This window comes from Diaporthe citri (genome assembly GCF_014595645.1).
Source record: "Diaporthe citri strain NFHF-8-4 chromosome Unknown scaffold_1, whole genome shotgun sequence".
NCBI classification, from domain to species: domain Eukaryota; kingdom Fungi; phylum Ascomycota; class Sordariomycetes; order Diaporthales; family Diaporthaceae; genus Diaporthe; species Diaporthe citri.
In genome coordinates, this window is record NW_025064846.1 from 9873830 (window position 1) to 9891282 (window position 17453).

Here is a 17453-nt window from a genome sequence, read left to right on the forward strand (position 1 = left end):
CGCTGCTACAGGAGAGCAGTGAGATCAGTTGCACATGCTGTCACCAGCGAAGCAACGCACGAGGTCTTTGTTCGATCACAGGCATGTTTGTCTAACTCTCGGCTGCTGCGAGATGGGTTTAGTTTAGCGTTTGATTGTTATGTATGACGGGTAGATCCAGCGTTCCCGTCGCTAGTTGAATACGTCATGACCCTGAGTCAAAACCGCGCGCCATGGAGATCGGCCGGGACACACAAGATCGATGTCTGCCACTAGGTGACAGCTTCACTAAAAAGTTTACACAGCTAATAGTTAAAGATCTAGACCCGCAGAATATGAGAAGAGATGTGTCGACTGTTATAGCGCCGAAGAGTGATATTGTGATTAGGAAGGGGAATCGGGAAATGCCGAGACGTACCTGGGTACCCAAGATCTTTTGTCTCACTGATACCCAGGCTTTGTGACAGCGGCGATGATTAAGTGATGCAGAGTTTGCTGAAAATCCGGAACGGAGTGAAGGACAAAGGGACAGATTATCAGTCGGGTACAAACACGCAATAGGCCTGATTAAGGACTGGGGGGCAGGAGCTAGTATTGAATGAGAGTGAAGAGTGTGGAAAAGGTGCAAAAAAAATGCTACGTTATACATCGAAGCAGTCTGTTATGGTCATCCAGATGGTGGGAGATATCTCGAAGCCCTCCATGTTCCGTATTATATGGAGGCTGCATCCGCCTCAGCGCAACGCCTCGCACTAATGTTGCCAGCATATTTAGGTGGCTGTTAATCTTAAAAATAATGATTGCAAAAACATGCAAAAACATTGAGAGGCTACAACCTCTGAAGTCCTCGGATACGGGGAATCGAACCCCGAGCTGGTGAGTGAGAGTCACCGATGTTAACCATTACACCATATCCGACTACGGTGTGAGAACTGAAAACTTTGTCGATTTGGAGTATTATAAAGAAAGTACGGAGGAAAATCTTGATGTGGAACACTCCGCGATCAGCCGGCCCTGCCGTCTCGCTGGCTCCTATTGGCTCAAGGCTACTAGCGACCCACCTAGCCGGAAAAAAAGCAAGTTACCTTTACTGTAGGCTGCTATCCAACTTGTGTAATAACCATTCTCAGGCCCAAAAGGATGTCAATTCTGAGTGTTTTATAATTTCTGCTCGGCTGTGATAATTCCATGACCTCCAGTCTCTGTATCATACCTGAAGTAGGCTGCTTCCCCTAGTCAATCGTCCCCAGAGAACTCAACGGTGACGTGCTCAAGAATGTAAACAACGCAAAGAAGCTATTGGCCTAGTCCATATTCAATCAAATCTTAGATTGAGACACGGATTTAAAGCACAGATATTCTTATGAAAATTGCGAGTCAGAGGCATGCTTTTCAATCATTGTAGCTTGAGCACTAACAAACTTCTTGCCATGGGGGCAGAGGGAGGGGGGCTTTACCTACATGTTAGCATGGAAGCTCATGCCTGGGTCTAGTGACGTTTGGATCAGCACGGTTGTCAGGGATGTACACTCTAGGCGGCATTGAAATATGAAGACAGTTGCGTTCCTGTTCGATGCCATACAAGCTTAGTTAGCATTGACCGAGTTTTGCAGCACTGAGAAGTTGTACCAATTAGCTACAACCCGTAAGAAAAGTATAAAGAAAAAAGAGTCACGCACAATGTCGCAGAATGATCTTCTTGTGTTTATTATATCCCGTTCACGGTGGCGTTTGAAGCGAATTAAGAACCAGGCGCCTGGAATACAGGTGACTAAAAGCGTCAACATGCCGATAATGTCATTTAGATCCGGAACCATGATGGTGATTTTCGAAGTGCAATGGACTAAGACTGTTTCAAGCGCGTCGGGAGATGTTTGAAGCAGGATTAGCAACGAACCAATGTTGAAGGTCAGGTATATGGCTAGACCTTAAATAGGCATAAATTCAGAGGCCCTAATCATGGCCAGTACCCTGTAGGCCGAGTGACGAAGAAAATCAGCCTTATTAGCTCAGTAATTCACCTCGAATCACGCAGGTACGGATCCAAATGGTGGAGCAAATCCACGTTGTCAAGAAGTGGGTATTCAGATTTCGGACACACGCACAGCTTGTTTGGTAGAGGGGTAGAAACTAAAAACCCCGAATGGTCGACGTGCATAGGAATGTTGGAGGCTATCCTCAAAATAATAGCCATCGACCGTCTCGGTCGTTACGACTGATAGGAAACACAGTGGTGGACTGGGACTTCACGTGACATGATATTGGACACGCTTATCCTCAGGGAAAAGGGGGAACTCAACATGAAAAGTGACAGACTTTCCGCCCTTGGTGGCCGTGTCGGTAGTCTGCTCGTCAGCACGAGGTTTTGGACATCTACGCAATGCTCCCCCTCAGCCTCATAATGATATCAGGCTCGTCACGTGAGAATACTTTGGACAGATCTCCAGCCTGTTGATCCATTCCAGTTTTCAGCCCCAAGTCACAACCCCTCTTTTCCCCTTTGATTTCAGCTTGCATGGCAATGCCCATGGAGGCTTTCAGTGTACGCTTCTGAATCCTCTGAAAATGCAAGATTTAAGACAACGGGCGGTTTGGCAGTATCTAAATGGCTGATACTGCATTGTGGCAGTGCTATGAGACTACAGGCTGGGCACATGATACCGCACATCCCTGCATTCCAAGGTTGTGTGACCGCCCACGTCGGGGGAGAAAGGGAGAAAATGGATGGGGCCTGATGCAGGAAGATTTTGGACAACTTGAAAATCATTCATCTCGGATCTGACCATATACGCTTGCTTTCCAGCAGCATCGTATGCCCGTCGAAGCTTGACATAACCACGGCTTGACCTCGTCACCCGATTTTGTTGTGCCCAAGCGGGACACTTACCAGCAACAAACTTGCAAACATATAATTCCGATCCCAAGGAATTGTGTCTCTTCTTCATATTTCCTATCATTTCCTAGTATCATCAATATGTCAGCTTCAGATAAACTCTTTCCTGTCAGTGCTGCCGATGATATATGGCACCAGAACAAGGCACAAATCAGAGACCTGTACCAGAATCAGCGAAAGACGGTAAAAGAGGTCAAATATCTGATGGAAGCATACGGCTTTCCTGTGAAGCCGTAAGACTGATACTTTCTTTTTCTCAGTTCTTGCCCACGTTTTACCGCCAGTTGAGCTGTTCCATGTCTGATCCAGATTTCTCAATTGCATGGGATGGCCAGACTGGTGCATTCTGGCTTCACGGGTGTTCTCCTGTCGTATTCACACCGATTCTGATCTCATTGAAACTGATACACGGGCAGGCTATCGACATGGGAGACCAAGACCAGAGATGTGCTACAACTGCGAAAGAAGGCCAAGTCGACCAATTGGCCTTTGATATACCAGCATGTCATTCCACGTCTTAAAAAGCCAGGACAGAAACAACTAAGGAAGGAAACGTCTATCTATCTCAACAATTTGGAGATTCCGTGGAACAAGGCTTGGAAAGAAATAAGGAGGTCTGGCGCAATCACCCTGCCTTTACCCCAAAGTAAGTTAATTTATACCTACCGGCACGTTCTGGGGAAGAGGATGTCTCTCCCGCTTTTGCGAGACCTGATTTATGATGGTTCAGAATCCCCAAGTCCGCTTCCGCATGGCATTACTACACGAACTCCGTCGCCCGTCCAAGGCCTATCGACAGTGACAGCTCGAGCATCCCAGCTGACGGTTGAGGTTCTTCCCGAACACTTCAAGTTCGAGCACAAGGAGGATTTTGTCCCGATACCTTATTCAACAACGGCACCAACTGCGCAGATAGGCATTGTAGACGATGCGTCCGGACCTCTTGCGCGTTACGCCGTTTCAGTCTACCAGGACTGCGCCGCAACTATCCTCTGGGTGGACTTGTACCAGGCGCTGCAATGTAAGCGTAGTGATGATCCTTTTCAGGCAATGAAGAGCATTCTGACACGTACTGATATACTTCAGACCTCTTCCAGGACACTTTTCAGGCTTGGCGGCTACATGATGACTTGTTGCAGGAGAATCAAGATTGTCTAGCCGCGATCATCACTCACCGTGTCAAACGAGTTCGTACTTATGAACTGAACATCAACTCACCATCCTGCTTCGAGTTGCTTCCAGACGGTTACCCAATTCCACCCTTTCCATCGCATGATCTTTGATACAGAGTCACAACATCTGCGGCACGCCTTCAGCTGAATGAATTCATTTCAACAGCTATGTGTCTGCTCTCAAACGATCTCCACGACCCGACTGATGGAGACAAAGGGCTGGAGATTTTCTGTTCGATTCTCGAGCGTGACGGTCGCCAAATCATCAAATTTCTACATCGCCAGCTGCCAAGTATCAGGAGTGCATGGATGTCGTTGCTCTTGTACTCTGTCAGGAGTCGACGGAGGGACACTTTTAGACTTATGATCGATATCGGAATCCGCAATGCTTGGCTGAACTCTCGACCGGTGAGCGGTGACCTACTTTACCATGCTATCAAAATGGATTGCAATGACACCGTGATGGATCTTGTGGCCTACGGGCGTCGATTTTGTTCTGATTGGTGGACACGAAGTTTCAGAGCGATCATTGCCGCCATCCGTAACGACAACGACGAATGTGCACGGCTACTGGTTAGCCAATGTGATTTTCGTGTCCGTACGTGGTGGGTATTAAGCGAAGATGAAGAAGAGGTGTCGAGCTTTTTGAAATTCATGTACAAGATCGACATCCAGAACGACGGCGACGCGCGCGCTCCGGAGTTTCTCTTGACGATCGGCGCAAACGTTGACGAACCTTTTCGTTCAGACGTAATTGATTCATCAATTCAGTGGTACTATGGACACGACATCGATGACAGTCTGCGCCTTACGATCCTGGATCATTGCTTCTACTTCGACCGTTCTTTGTACGAGAAGCTGGCGCCCTACAGCAAGGTATCGACATCAACTATGTCCAGGACTGGAATACTACTTGCTCTGAAGGGCGGTACACTCGGTTTGCAAAATTATTTGGTGGCACGAGTGGCTGCAACACCTTCGTCCAACTGGAAATACGTGCAGTCATACCTTGAACTTATCCTAGCGGAGCAATTTATGCTACAAGATGAGGTGGGTGAGCGATCGTCGAGGGGGCGTTACCGCCGCAGACCCGCGTGGAGTTACAGAGAAATCGATCTGGACACGGTACGAAGCTTGGTGCAATATGGAGTCGACCTCACCCTTTCTTCAATCAATGTCGGTATACAGGATTTACTGGACGCAGTGTTGCGCCAGTTATCCAGGCATTGCACAGACGATGGACTTGAGCTTGTTGCAATCTTGATGGCAAGCGGAGCCACCATAAGGGGACCGCAGCTTCGGATTGCTGTGGGAGATCACGGCTTCAGCGCCCTGGAGTATCTAGCCCCACTGATCGAGGATTTCCCGGCCAAAGCTGTCCTGGCGTTAGCAGAAGCAGCGCGGCTGAACAACTTTGAAGCCGTCGAGTTCCTTCTCCGCGCAGGAGTGGACCCCAACTCATTCATCCCAGGTGGAGACCTCGAAGACAAGAACACGAAGGGTTCGAGCTACAGTGTTCAAGCCATCGCTGCTGGTTGCGCTAAGAAAGGGAAGAGCTCGAGCTGCGACATGGTCAAGCTTTTGGCCGAGCACGGCGCCAGACTGGTTGTCACCCCGAACGACTCATCGCCTTGTGACTTCACAGGCCACTTACTGCGGTATAACTGTTCCGACACTTCCCGCAAAGTCAAATATGCCATTCAAGTCATGAGGGAATGCCAAATGTTTTCTGTTCTTCCACCGTGTCTGTTAGAAGCATGCGTCAGCTCTCCCAAGATAACGTCTCGCCATGTTTCCCGAGGAGAGGAGTGGAAAGGCAGACTGGAGATGTTCGAATATCTCCTCAGCCAAGGAGCTTCAGTGAACCCGCCGCGGGGTCTTGTCTTGCAGCACTCATCTGTGCAGGTGGGCCAGAAGAACTTATTGAGAGAGTGGTACGCTCTGGAGCGGACCTGAACGCATACTACCAACCACAGGACTGCCTGGGCAAATGCACACCTCTACAGGCCGCGGCAAGGCGTGGAAACGAGCGCCTGGTCCACCTGCTCCTGGGGGGGGGTTCCAACGTGAACAGTCGCGCATGTGGCAGGCTAAGCTGGACGGCGCTGCAAGCCATTTGCTCCTGGGATACGGCCACAGAGCAAGAATACGAACGCAAGATGAGAATCTGCCAATTACTGATCAGCCATGGCGCAGACACAAATGCTGCACCAGCCAGGATCGAGGGGTGGACGGCTTTGCAGCGTGCGGCAATACTTGGGCATCTAGAGATGGCTGCACTGTTACTACGCAACGGCGCTCTCATCAACGCACCTTCTTGTGTGATATCCGGCAGCACTGCTTTGGATGCAGCCGTTTACGGGGCGCGCTTGGACATGGTCAAGTTCCTCCTCAACGCCAATGCTCTGAGTAGCTTTCGCGGCACGACTGGGTATGACGGCGCCATCAAATTGGCCAAGCGTCAGGGGCATTCGGTCATTGCAGATTTGATCCGCGAGCATGCTACAAACAACATGTCACTGGGTCTGATAAATCCTGAGCTCTTGAAGCCACAAGAGGACTACCACATCTACGGATACATCACAGATGAAGAATACAGCATCTATAGCTACAACACAAACGGTGGCACGTCCGGTGTCATGGGGGAGGATTGTACTATAGAATCACTATGCAGGTACTGTATAGCCCCGGACTAAGCGAACGGATTAGAATCCGTTTTATGGCAGGATCTGGTTTGAACTAGGACATGACTTTTTATTTTCTCTTTACTTTCTTGCTTTACATATGGTCTCTTGTTCTCTTCAATCAGCTAATGGTGTCTTGGGTCAACCCGATCAAATATGTTCTCAATCATCCCTGTCGCCATCTGAAATCCTGAATCTTGAGTCCATGCTCATCATGTTACCTCAGAACCGCTGGCCATCTCTCATGCAGACTATACTGATGGCTTCCTCTTCACCCAAGGTTAGAAATATCAACAAATGTTACGCATGGCTCATTGTAGCGCTGTACAAGGACTCCCATCTCCACTGACAGGCCTAATGATATAATAGATGATGGTGCGCAGCAGAAAAGGGGCTATTGTCCACGTTTTCCCTTCTGAGTCGCTTGAGAACAGGGAAATTTTATTGGACTATTTCGTATATGAACGCTTCCAATGGAAATTACGATAGATGCGATACATTACTGAGCTGGGAGAACCAACTGACTAACTCCAAGTACACAAGAGCCCCGGCTTCCTCCTGCCCGTTTCTTTTTCTCACAACCACCTCGTTTTCTGACGCGCCACGAGCCCTTTCACAATTTCAAATCGACGAAAGGTCTCACAAATTGACGTAATTTCAACTTCCACGTACGAAGGGAGTCGATATATTGTTTCACACCGGCTGCCTGCATACGCATATACCCAAGCTGGTTTATCCGCACGGGTGAGGCCAGCCACAGCATCTGGAATGACAGATTTCAAATTCCATGGCGCGAATGAGTGTTGTTGCCTCTGACTTTTCACGAAATCATCTCAAAAGGCCGACAACTCTATCCGTCATGTCGTCCAGAATGCTACACCGATGGGTTCTAAGAACCAGAGGCGCCCCCAGCTTCCTTCGCTCGACAAGTCGGGGGCCGATAGGCTCAAGTTCGACGTCGAACGCAACCGCGAGCTGGCTTGCAGCACAAATCGGTGATGCCGCTGTCTTCCCGAAACGTGCCAGTGTGTACTGATCTTGACTCTTCACCCTCAGCTCCGAAGACTGCCAACTGATCTTGACTTCAAAGGTCACTTCCATCAGACTCGCTCCCGCAGGCTGCTTGGTGGCCTCAAGATAATAGGCGCCTTGGGGGCGTGCAGCATCGAGTCAAAACAGGTGGCACAATTCCACCACACAACTGGGCCCGCACAGTCGACCAGCAGACGCGCGACGAGGTCGAAGCGACCCTGGCCGTGGGGTTCAACATGGCACGCAGTAGCGCGTTACACCAACGCAACGACGCGCTCCGGGAGGCAACTTTTCAGGTCCCGCACGAACTGGCCAGGCTCAACGAGGACGCCCCGGATTTCAGGCTCGAGGACCTTGGGCCCATGGAGCACGCGAAGAAGCTGTGGGACAGGGTTGGCGAGCGCTTTCCCAGCCTTGCGCCGTTCGTCGACTGCGCGGAAGAGGCGCGTGTATTCCTGTACTTCCCCAACGGTGCGGCCAAAGCTACCGCCGTTTTCGTGGCCGTCAACGCCGAGCTGAAGTACCCTTTACACAAGCCGCAGCAGTCGGCCGCGGATGGCGTGCTCATGAACGGAGTCCACGCAGCGAACGAGGTCAGTCTCTTCGCCGGCTTCTGGGTGTTCCAACACAATCTCTGGGCACAAAGCCATCCCGCTGTCATTGGTGGAGTCGAGGGGATGGAACGGCTGCCGGTGATATTTAACTTTCGCGATAAAGCTTTCGGGGCCCTGTACTACACAAGACTTGGGCTCACCTTCGACACGAGTATGTGTGTGACACCGCTGAATATTTGGCACCTGGGCCGAGGGCAGTGAGGCTACGCTCCTATTTATGAATCGAGGGTGGCTAAGAGGGCGTATAATGATATCATGAACTCAACATCATCTGTAGGGTAAGCTTCTCCATTCACACTGCTACTGCCCCAAAAGATAGGGACTGGATAATCCACAAAACATTGGTACACTTTGGCAACAGTTACCATCCTGAGCCGGTTGAATGTGGCGGCATTTGACTTGGATGTGGTCATAGCATTTTGATACTAGGCTATGGCCAACACTCACATGTCATCAACAATGTATCCTCACCAGTGAACGCAGTACATAGGTATCTCACATCACCGAGCATTCTCTCTAGGACTCGGTACGTATTAATTGGCATGTGATGGGATAAAATGGGCGACATGCTGTCTCAGGGGTGTTTGATTAGCGCCTGGGGAAAGCTGCTGATTAAAACACTATAAGCCCCGTTGTAAGAAGTGGAAAGCGTCTTTTCCCTTTCCGAGTGATGTTCTCTCCAGGGAAGTCCAGGGTCCAAACACGGTCAAACCATCACCTCAAAGGGGTGCCGCTGGGAGAACTTCGACTGGGACAGAATGGGCAGGTTGCGACCATGGTTTAGGACCCAACTCTTGCACCAGTTCGTCGATATCCCGCTCATGCAACCATGACATTCCGGGGAGTATACCCCACTCATCGATCCACAATCCTGCGCTGATCCATTTGTCTGACTAATGAATACGCTTGTGTGTTGATGTCTGGGGGGAACTTCCCGACAGTATCATGTCCCGTTTCATGTGATCTCTCTTCCAGTAGCCGATCACGCTCTTGAGACACCTGGTAGTTGAGCTGGTGAATGGGGCGTGAAAGCTCGCGGCGACGCAGTCCCTCGGCGCGCCGCTGAGTACTCTGTCGCGTTTCCTCGTCCGTCTTTTGTCGCTTCCTCTTGGCGCAAAACTGGAATTCGCTGGTCGAGCAGTCGTCGGTATCCGAGTCATCGTTGAGCAATACTTCATGCATCCACCGTGCACCCATCAGGGGCACATTCTGAACCCTGTCGCCAAATCGCTCGATGTTGGCCTCATACCACTTGTGGTCCCAGATGCCTTGCTCGATCCAGCGCTCCCTCACCCTGTCCGCTGCCAGACCATCTGGGCTGTTGCCGACCCCAACGGGCTGGCGTGCCTGCTCTATGCGCTGCGCCTCCTCGCGCCTCTGCGCATCAAACTGGTTGACGGGCGATGACGCCTGCCAGTCTTCATAGAGTTTGTCTATGCGCGCGTTGTAGTTATCCAGTGCCTCGTTCACAAGCACTGGACTTTCCGGCTGCGTTGTGGTGCCCGAACTTGACCGGTATGAGGGCGGAGACTCGCTAAACCGTCGTTCTCTGTCTTGATCAAACTGCTCTGGGTCCTCGGCGAGTGCTGCGAGAGCACGATGGGCCAGGAAGAGCCCGTCGCCTCTTATAGTGTCAGCGGCCATTGAAATTTTGGTGTGCCTGCTGTTCGTGAACCAGAGGCGATGAGGTATGGTAACAGCCTGAAGTGATTGTGAACAAAGCGTGAGTGAAATGAATTTGGAGAAACAGTTGGGGAGTGCTGAGCCTCGTCACGATCAAGTTGGACTGGCCCCTCGAATCCTCACTGTGGTAGGGAAGACTGGGTATGGCAAATATGCGATTGTTTGTATTCGAAGTGGGCGTATGGCTAAGTTCTGAGTGCAGAAGGGGCCCCAGAAGGCACCTTTTTTGAAGACGTACGGAGCCCCCTATCCTTGTGACCACCACCCCCCCCCCAGTGACTGGCCCCCCAGTGACTATCATACCCACAGACCATGACGCCGGTGGAACAGAGAAATTTAAAATCCCTAGCCCTAAACCCAACATTTGCCCGGACCGACTCCGACAATGCAGAGACATCTGTGCCGACAATACCCCGGACGAGAATCCCCTCGTCGTTGCCAAAGAGGCCCATGATGGAATGGGCCAAGATCGAAGAGCTGGGGGCTGGAGCGTTTGAGCAGGTGAGAAGCCTCCTTTGAAACCCACAGGACATACCTATTCTGGAGGCCCAACATTCGTTATCGAGAACACTGACACGGTATCAAGGTTCTTTGTGCTGTTTATGTAGACTCTGGGAGACTTATTGCAATCAAAACAATAAAGATACGACAGAACCAACAGAAGGAAGCCTTCTTCACGCTCCTCAAACGTGAGGCCGAGGCAATTGGCAGAATTGAACATGTAAGCAGATCTTTCTATAGGCTTACAGTCAAATGACAACACTATGGGTACAGAGTTACCGGGAGCTCACACACTCCATAGCCTTTCGTCGTCGACTGTTTATGCTCCGAAGCCAATATAAACGCCCCGGAGATCTCGTCAGGGGCTCAGGGCCAGACCCCCAAGGCGGACATCTGGTCCCTCTTCATGGTCCTCATCTGGACACACGACTTCAAGGCATTCCGCCGCGACGCCTACGCCGGCCACTTCACGGTCTCTACGCTGCTCCAGCTGGCCAGGGAGGCCGCGGCGCCGGGCCAGCAACTGGCGCAACTCGGGGAGATGGCCAGGTCGGACCCGGAGAAGCGCGCGTCGGCCGCGCAGATGATGCTCAACCTCGGCCTCTTCTCGCAGGAGCCCAGGGCGATCCTCTGCAGCCACGGCAAGGACCCGAGGAGGATCCCCGCCATGCCGGCTGACGAGCCTCCTCCTAAGCCCGCTGGCGGGTTCCCTCCCGTGCCAGCCCGGCGAGGAGGGCCCGGCGGGGAAAGGGGCGCCTTCCAGTGACGTGTCGATGACAGGCGCTTCGAGGACCTATTTTCGGCAGGATGATAATGTAATGGGTAGGACGAGACTGCCGCGGGTTACTCCTGTCTCGCTAACTCCTGCGAGATGTACGGCGTGGTCTCACGGGAACATGCGTAGGTATATCGGCGTTGGTGGGGCGGACGGACGGCGCTTGATTTTGTAGCGACTACCTCTCCGCTGAACAGAAAGACACTGCAGAACATCATGGGGGCTGTATCTGGGCTTGATAGTTTGTATTCATCAGTACATGTGGCAAGATCTCAAGTAGGATGACAATTTGTAGTAGCTACTGAGATAATCTCTGGCAGGACGATCCTCAGCTGCAGTATTTCAAGTGGCACGACCTCCAATGTGTGGCAGAACAGTATGCAAGCTACTGTAGGACAACCTCTGATGAGCAATGGATGGTCCATGGTCCTGTATGATCCCTGCGAGCTGCCAGGAGCAGGTCACATGGGAGACTTGACACGTCGTGATACCACGGCGCGGAGTCGTGCCAATTGGTGCGAAATATTTGGCCTGACTGGGTGCCTTTGTGGTACGAATGATCACGCCCGACTGCCACCACGGACGCTCTAGGCCGGGGACGACGAGGCCTTCAATTGGAACGAGGACGGGATGCTCACGATCAATATCTGGTCCGTATTCGTCAGGCGCATTTTGGGGGGTGACAGAATCCGATTTGACCGCGTCTACCGACCACAGCTGCGCGTCTTCAGCAAGCGGAAATTGGTGAGCGCGGGAGAGCCGCGTGCATTAATGCCCGCCTTGAGTGGGTCCATGGTCCCTTCGCATGTGAGAGGCCCGGAGCGGCAGAGATCTTGCTATTACTTTTTCATTTTCTTACTTCTTCTGCTGCTGGGGCAAGGGGGAAAAAAGGCTTGATCGGTTGATCTGGGGTCTGTCTCTGCACAGTAATCCAGGGGTCCAAGATCTGTTTCGGCCCGACATTGCCCAATCTGGAGTCCTGGACAAGGCCTGGGGAGGAAGCGGAAGAGCGCATTCTTGACTTTCCCCTCCGTGGGTCGCGTCGGAGGTGGGAGGAAAAGCTGGGGCAGGCGTGGTGATTGGCGCGGGAGAATGAGATCATCGGTCGGGGTTGAAGCTGCCGAGGACACGACCCCTCGGCTGGTGCAGCAGGACTGACGCTGCTGGGGAAAGGGCCGCTTTTGCTACCCCACATCGATATAACACAACGGCGTCGCGGATAATTCGCATACTGGTGGTTCCTCGAGTCGACGCCCGCCCAGGAACGGCCGACTAGACTGACTTACTGACTGGCTGGATGGCTGACTGGACCCCGTCCTGGCCCGGGCCTGGACCTGGTGACGGCGATAGCGGCTCGGGGTCACGACCCCAACCGAGTTCTGCTTGTACTACTATCGTCGTGGTTGACGGATAATATAGAGGGCGCTTGTGAACTGTCTGTCCCATTTTGACTCGATCTCCTATAAAACGTCCCACGCCCCCGTGAGAAGCCCACCCTGTGCGCGCGGCCTGACGATCTTTGACGTGTACGTGTACAAGCAAATATACAAGAGCTTTCGTCTGCGTCGCGTTGCAAGTCGACAGTCGACCGACCTACTTGGGCGCCACCTCTTTTGCCGGCTACTGCCCCACCTTCGCTCATCGTCATCCAGGTTTGGTGTCCTAGTCCTGGTCCCCTAGGCCGCTCCTTTCTCGAGTCCATCTTTCTCGGCATTCTCTACCTCTTTTCTCGCCTCAATTCATCCTACCGTGCCAGCAATCTGCCAGCAATCTGCCAGCAATCTGCCCCCAATGAGCCCCTCGGCTGTAGAGAACGGAGCGCAGAACGGGCACACCAGCATCATGGCTTCCAAGCCCAACATCGGCGTCTACACCAACCCCGCTCACGATTTGTGGATAAATGAGGCGGAGCCAACGCTGGAGAGCGTGCAAAAGGGCGACAACTTGAACCCAGGACAGGTCACAGTGGCTATCAGGAGTACGGGAATCTGCGGGTACGTCACTCGAAACGAGCATGAACACACAAATATCATGGGGCGGCGCGAATCATGAGTTCGCACGAGGCACACAAGACGGGAGACATGATGCCAGTATACAAGGTGTGAACAATGGCGCGCATTGCTGACGATACGGGTTTCCGGCCATATACAGATCAGACATTCACTTCTGGCACCATGGCTGCATCGGCCCCATGATCGTGGGCGGCGACCACATCCTAGGCCACGAGTCGGCGGGCGAGGTTATCGCGGTGCACCCGAGCGTGACGAGCCTCAAGGTCGGTGACCGGGTGGCGGTGGAGCCGCAGGTGATCTGCAACGAGTGCGAGCCGTGTCTCACGGGGCGGTACAACGGGTGCGACAAGGTCGACTTCCTGTCGACGCCGCCGGTGCCGGGCCTGCTGCGGCGCTACGTCAACCACCCGGCGGCGTGGTGCCACAAGATCGGCAACATGTCGTGGGAGAACGGCGCGATGCTGGAGCCGCTCAGCGTGGCGCTGGCCGGCATCAAGCGCGCGCAGATCACGGTGGGCGACCCCGTGCTGATCTGCGGCGCCGGGCCCATCGGGCTCATCAGCCTGGCCGTCGTCAAGGCGGCGGGCGCGTGCCCCATCGTCATCACCGACATCGACGAGGGCCGGCTGGCGTTCGCGCGCGAGTTCTGCCCCAGCGTGATCACGCACAAGGTGGAGCGGCTGTCGCCCGAGGACTCGGCCAAGGCCATCGTCAAGGCGTTCGGCGGGGTCGAGCCGGCGGTGGCCATCGAGTGCACCGGCGTCGAGAGCAGCATCAACGCAGCCATCTGGGCGAGCAAGTTCGGCGGCAAGGTCTTCATCATCGGCGTGGGCCGCAACCAGATCAACATCGAGTTCATGCGCGCCAGCGTGCGCGAGGTCGACATCCAGCTGCAGTACCGCTACTCCAACACCTGGCCGCGCGCCATCCGGCTCATCGAGAACGGCGTCGTCGACCTGTCCAAGCTCGTCACGCACAAGTTCCCTCTCGAGGACGCCCTCAAGGCCTTCAACACGTCCGCCGACCCCAAGACGGGCGCCATCAAGGTCATTATTCAGAGTCTGGATTAGTAGTATATTCTAGAGTGTAGCGTGGGTTGTAATAATGAAACAAACTAGATCTGAATGTATCTCGTCGCTTGGTAAACCACAAGGTGAGCCGGGATTAGCAAGTCATCTACCCACTGGCCGTAATTGTGTCCAGCCTTGGCTGCTAGATAAAGATGCGTGGGTGACTCGAGAAGCAAGAGCCAAGATACCGAGTTCTCCCCGATGGCCGAGTCGAGGAAACTGACCATCCTGCTGATACGCACAAATGATACAACAGAACACTGTAGGACGTGGCTGAGACGTTGCAAAGTTCCAGTGCATTCACTACAATTTGAAGTGATCAAAGTCAAGACACATGAATACTGCAACAGTGTCAGATAGGTGACCATTTCCATAGGCAAAGAGAGGCCCTGCCCGCTTAGGTAAGCCCTCCCCAGAAACCGCGGGCCCCAGCCGCTCGGCAAACCAGGCGACGTTGGAAATCAGCCGAGGCATGGCAAAAGGGCCGGTCACAGGCCGGCGCAAGTCTAGGTTTTCGACGTAACATCCTTTGGGGTTGAACTCTGGCACGGCGGTTTCCACACCAGGCATCACGCTTATCCGAGTGACTGCGGCTGCATCTTGGAAATGCTCGAGGCCTGAATCTCCCACAGTCTCGCGCCTCTCGTGGCCCACAGGTCAGGACAAAAGAGGACAAGCACAAGGCCGACCAACAACGACCGGCAGTAGGAACAGCACACCCTGGTCCACCGTCCTCCGCATTCTCCCCTCACTCCAATCTCATCCTTGCCGGTCCAGCTTTACGGCTCCCGCCGACAGGCCCGACCGAGCGAACTTTTCAATCCAGCGCTCTCCCGCCTGCATTACTCGTCATGGCCTCGCCTCCAAAGCCGTGGGAGCGTCCTGGCGCAACAGCAGCTACACCTGCCGCTTCCACTTCCGCCGCCACTCCCACCTCTTCGACGACCTCCGCTGCCTCTCCCGCCATACCACCAAGACCCGAGTCCCTGACAGCATCAGTCAACCAGAACGCCGCCGCGTATAGCAGGATGGGGTCCACCGGCTACGGATCGTACGGAGCGGGCGGCTACCCATCCTCGTACTCCTCCTACGGCTCGCCATACGGTGGCATTGGCGGCGGCTACGGTGGCCTTGGGGGCATGGGAGGATACGGCGGAGGGATGTACGGTGGCATGGGTGGCTACGGTGGCTATCGCTCCATGGGAGGTTACGGTGGCATGGGAGGATATGGCATGGGCGGCATGCAGGACCCCAATAACCCGGAAAGCTTGACGAACAGGGTCAACCAGAGCACGCAGGCAACCTTCCAAGTGCTGGAAGGTATCGTGGGCGCGTTCGGTGGGTTCGCACAGATGCTTGAGAGCACGTACATGACCACGCATTCTAGCTTCTATGGTACGTCGATCTCCACCAAACAGGACTTCTCAGGATCTAAATAACGGGTGCTGACGTTCTTTGATACAGCCGTGGTTGCTGTGGCCGAGCAGTTTGGAAACCTCCGCGACACCCTGGGCCATGTCCTCGGTATATACACAATAATGCGCTGGATGAGGACGCTGATCGCCAAAATCACGGGACGGCCACCACCCGCCGACGCGATGGCCCTCACGCCGGCCTCCTTCGCGAGGTTCGAAGGCCGCCACGCGGCGGACGGCTCGCCGTCGCCGTCCAAGCCGAGCCGCAAGCCCCTCATCTTCTTCCTCCTGTTCGCCTTCGGCCTGCCGTACCTCATGACCAAGATGATCCGGTCGATGGCCGCGTCGCACGAGGAGGAGGAGCGCAGGCGGCAGCAGCTGCAGGCGCAGGCGCAGCCGATCGACCCGTCCAAGCTCGAGTTCTGCCGCGTGCTGTGGGACTTCTCGCCCGAGGCGGGCGGCGGCGACGCCGTGGTCAAGGGGGTCGACCTCGAGGTCAAGAAGGGCGACCTCGTCGCCGTGCTCAGCAAGACGGACCCGCTCGGCAACCCCAGCGACTGGTGGCGCTGCCGCTCCCGCGACGGCCGCATGGGGTACCTGCCGTCGACGTTCCTCGAGGTCGCCAGGCGGCCCGTCGCCGCCATAAAGGCTACAGCCTCGCTTGACAGCAGCAGGGCCAACTCGCTCACCAGCAGCGTCACGAGCGCGGCCCAGAAGCCTGCTGCGGCGGCCCCTGAGCCTGAGAAGGTGCCTGTACCAGCGGGCAAGCCTGGCGATATCACCGCCGACAGCTTCCAGAAGTCACAGTTCTACAGCTAGAATAGCGTTCGGCGATAGTTGCAGCACAATTTCCTTTGTCATATGGTTGGGCTGAAGTTGAAGTGAGGCGGGATTGTAAATTATGCATGTTGTTCTGTCTTTTCATGACGGCCCTCAACAGTCTAGTGGTCTCGCTGGCTTGGTGGGCACCAAAAGCTCGGAGTTTCGGGGAGGAGCATACGGGCACTCGGGGGATTATTTTCAGTCCATTGTTATTGCCCGTTGATTCCGGTACTACATATAAACATTCCCTAACATTGTGGTAATCTGTGGTCAAATATATGGAACCGTGAATTCGAAATTTGAATTTGAATGCTAGGTGTACATTTCGTGGTACGTGAGGCCTCTCTGATTATCTTTTGGTGCTCTGCGATCGACACACTCCGTAGAGCCTAGAGCGCAGAGCCCCGAATGTCGAGTGAAGGAAGAGCTTAACCAAGTGAGGACCAGGTGGCCCGTGCATTTCACTGCCACTTCCATTTTCCAGGCACTTAGCCTACCTGGGCCAGCTAGGTGGGCGATGACGTTGCAGGTGTCCGCGGTAGGTATGACGGACTCACCCAGCCCAAGCTTGCTCAGCCGGGGTTGTCAGCCAAACTGGCCACCTCTTCTACCCAAGCTCTGCTGTCTTCCTCGTCAACCTCTTCCCTATATCTTCCAAGACCTGGAATCTTGGCCACGACACTCTACATTTGACCTCTTTGACATCACAATCGCCCTCACGCTCAACAGCACTAGGTCCTGAAGTCCCGCAACCACTCAGAAACAACCACCCCGCAGTCGACTCGAAGCCCGAGTAGCTTC

At 53.8% G+C, this 17453-nt stretch overlaps 6 protein-coding genes and 1 non-coding gene across 7 annotated transcripts; 5 read left to right on the forward strand and 2 right to left on the reverse strand.

The window, feature by feature from the left end:
- Positions 1-825: 825 nt before the first annotated feature.
- On the reverse strand, positions 826-897 carry INS49_002583. Its single transcript has one exon. It is a non-coding gene; the product is annotated as a tRNA-Glu (tRNA).
- A 2056-nt stretch (positions 898-2953) lies between these two features.
- Positions 2954-4155, forward strand: INS49_002584 (uncharacterized protein; the record flags this gene model as incomplete). Its single annotated transcript, XM_043163392.1, has 4 exons — positions 2954-3105; positions 3289-3518; positions 3603-3893; positions 3959-4155. The coding sequence occupies 4 exons, from the start codon at positions 2954-2956 to the stop codon at positions 4153-4155; spliced, it is 870 nt and encodes a 289-aa protein (XP_043031898.1).
- A 1152-nt stretch (positions 4156-5307) lies between these two features.
- On the forward strand, positions 5308-8797 carry INS49_002585 (uncharacterized protein; the record flags this gene model as incomplete). Its single annotated transcript, XM_043163393.1, has 4 exons — positions 5308-5748; positions 6021-6718; positions 7873-8525; positions 8736-8797. 4 exons carry the CDS (start codon positions 5308-5310, stop codon positions 8795-8797), a joined length of 1854 nt encoding a protein of 617 aa, XP_043031899.1.
- A 432-nt stretch (positions 8798-9229) lies between these two features.
- Positions 9230-10018, reverse strand: INS49_002586 (uncharacterized protein; the record flags this gene model as incomplete). The annotated part of the gene is made up of 1 exon (XM_043163394.1): positions 9230-10018. One exon carries the CDS (start codon positions 10016-10018, stop codon positions 9230-9232), a length of 789 nt encoding a protein of 262 aa, XP_043031900.1.
- A 492-nt stretch (positions 10019-10510) lies between these two features.
- Positions 10511-11324, forward strand: INS49_002587 (uncharacterized protein; the record flags this gene model as incomplete). Its single annotated transcript, XM_043163395.1, has 4 exons — positions 10511-10558; positions 10644-10661; positions 10719-10778; positions 10860-11324. The coding sequence occupies 4 exons, from the start codon at positions 10511-10513 to the stop codon at positions 11322-11324; spliced, it is 591 nt and encodes a 196-aa protein (XP_043031901.1).
- A 1851-nt stretch (positions 11325-13175) lies between these two features.
- INS49_002588 (uncharacterized protein) lies at positions 13176-14415 on the forward strand (the record flags this gene model as incomplete). The annotated part of the gene is made up of 2 exons (XM_043163396.1): positions 13176-13327; positions 13485-14415. The coding sequence occupies 2 exons, from the start codon at positions 13176-13178 to the stop codon at positions 14413-14415; spliced, it is 1083 nt and encodes a 360-aa protein (XP_043031902.1).
- Positions 14416-15266: 851 nt separating this feature from the next.
- Positions 15267-16649, forward strand: INS49_002589 (uncharacterized protein; the record flags this gene model as incomplete). The annotated part of the gene is made up of 2 exons (XM_043163397.1): positions 15267-15810; positions 15880-16649. The coding sequence occupies 2 exons, from the start codon at positions 15267-15269 to the stop codon at positions 16647-16649; spliced, it is 1314 nt and encodes a 437-aa protein (XP_043031903.1).
- Positions 16650-17453: the final 804 nt, after the last annotated feature.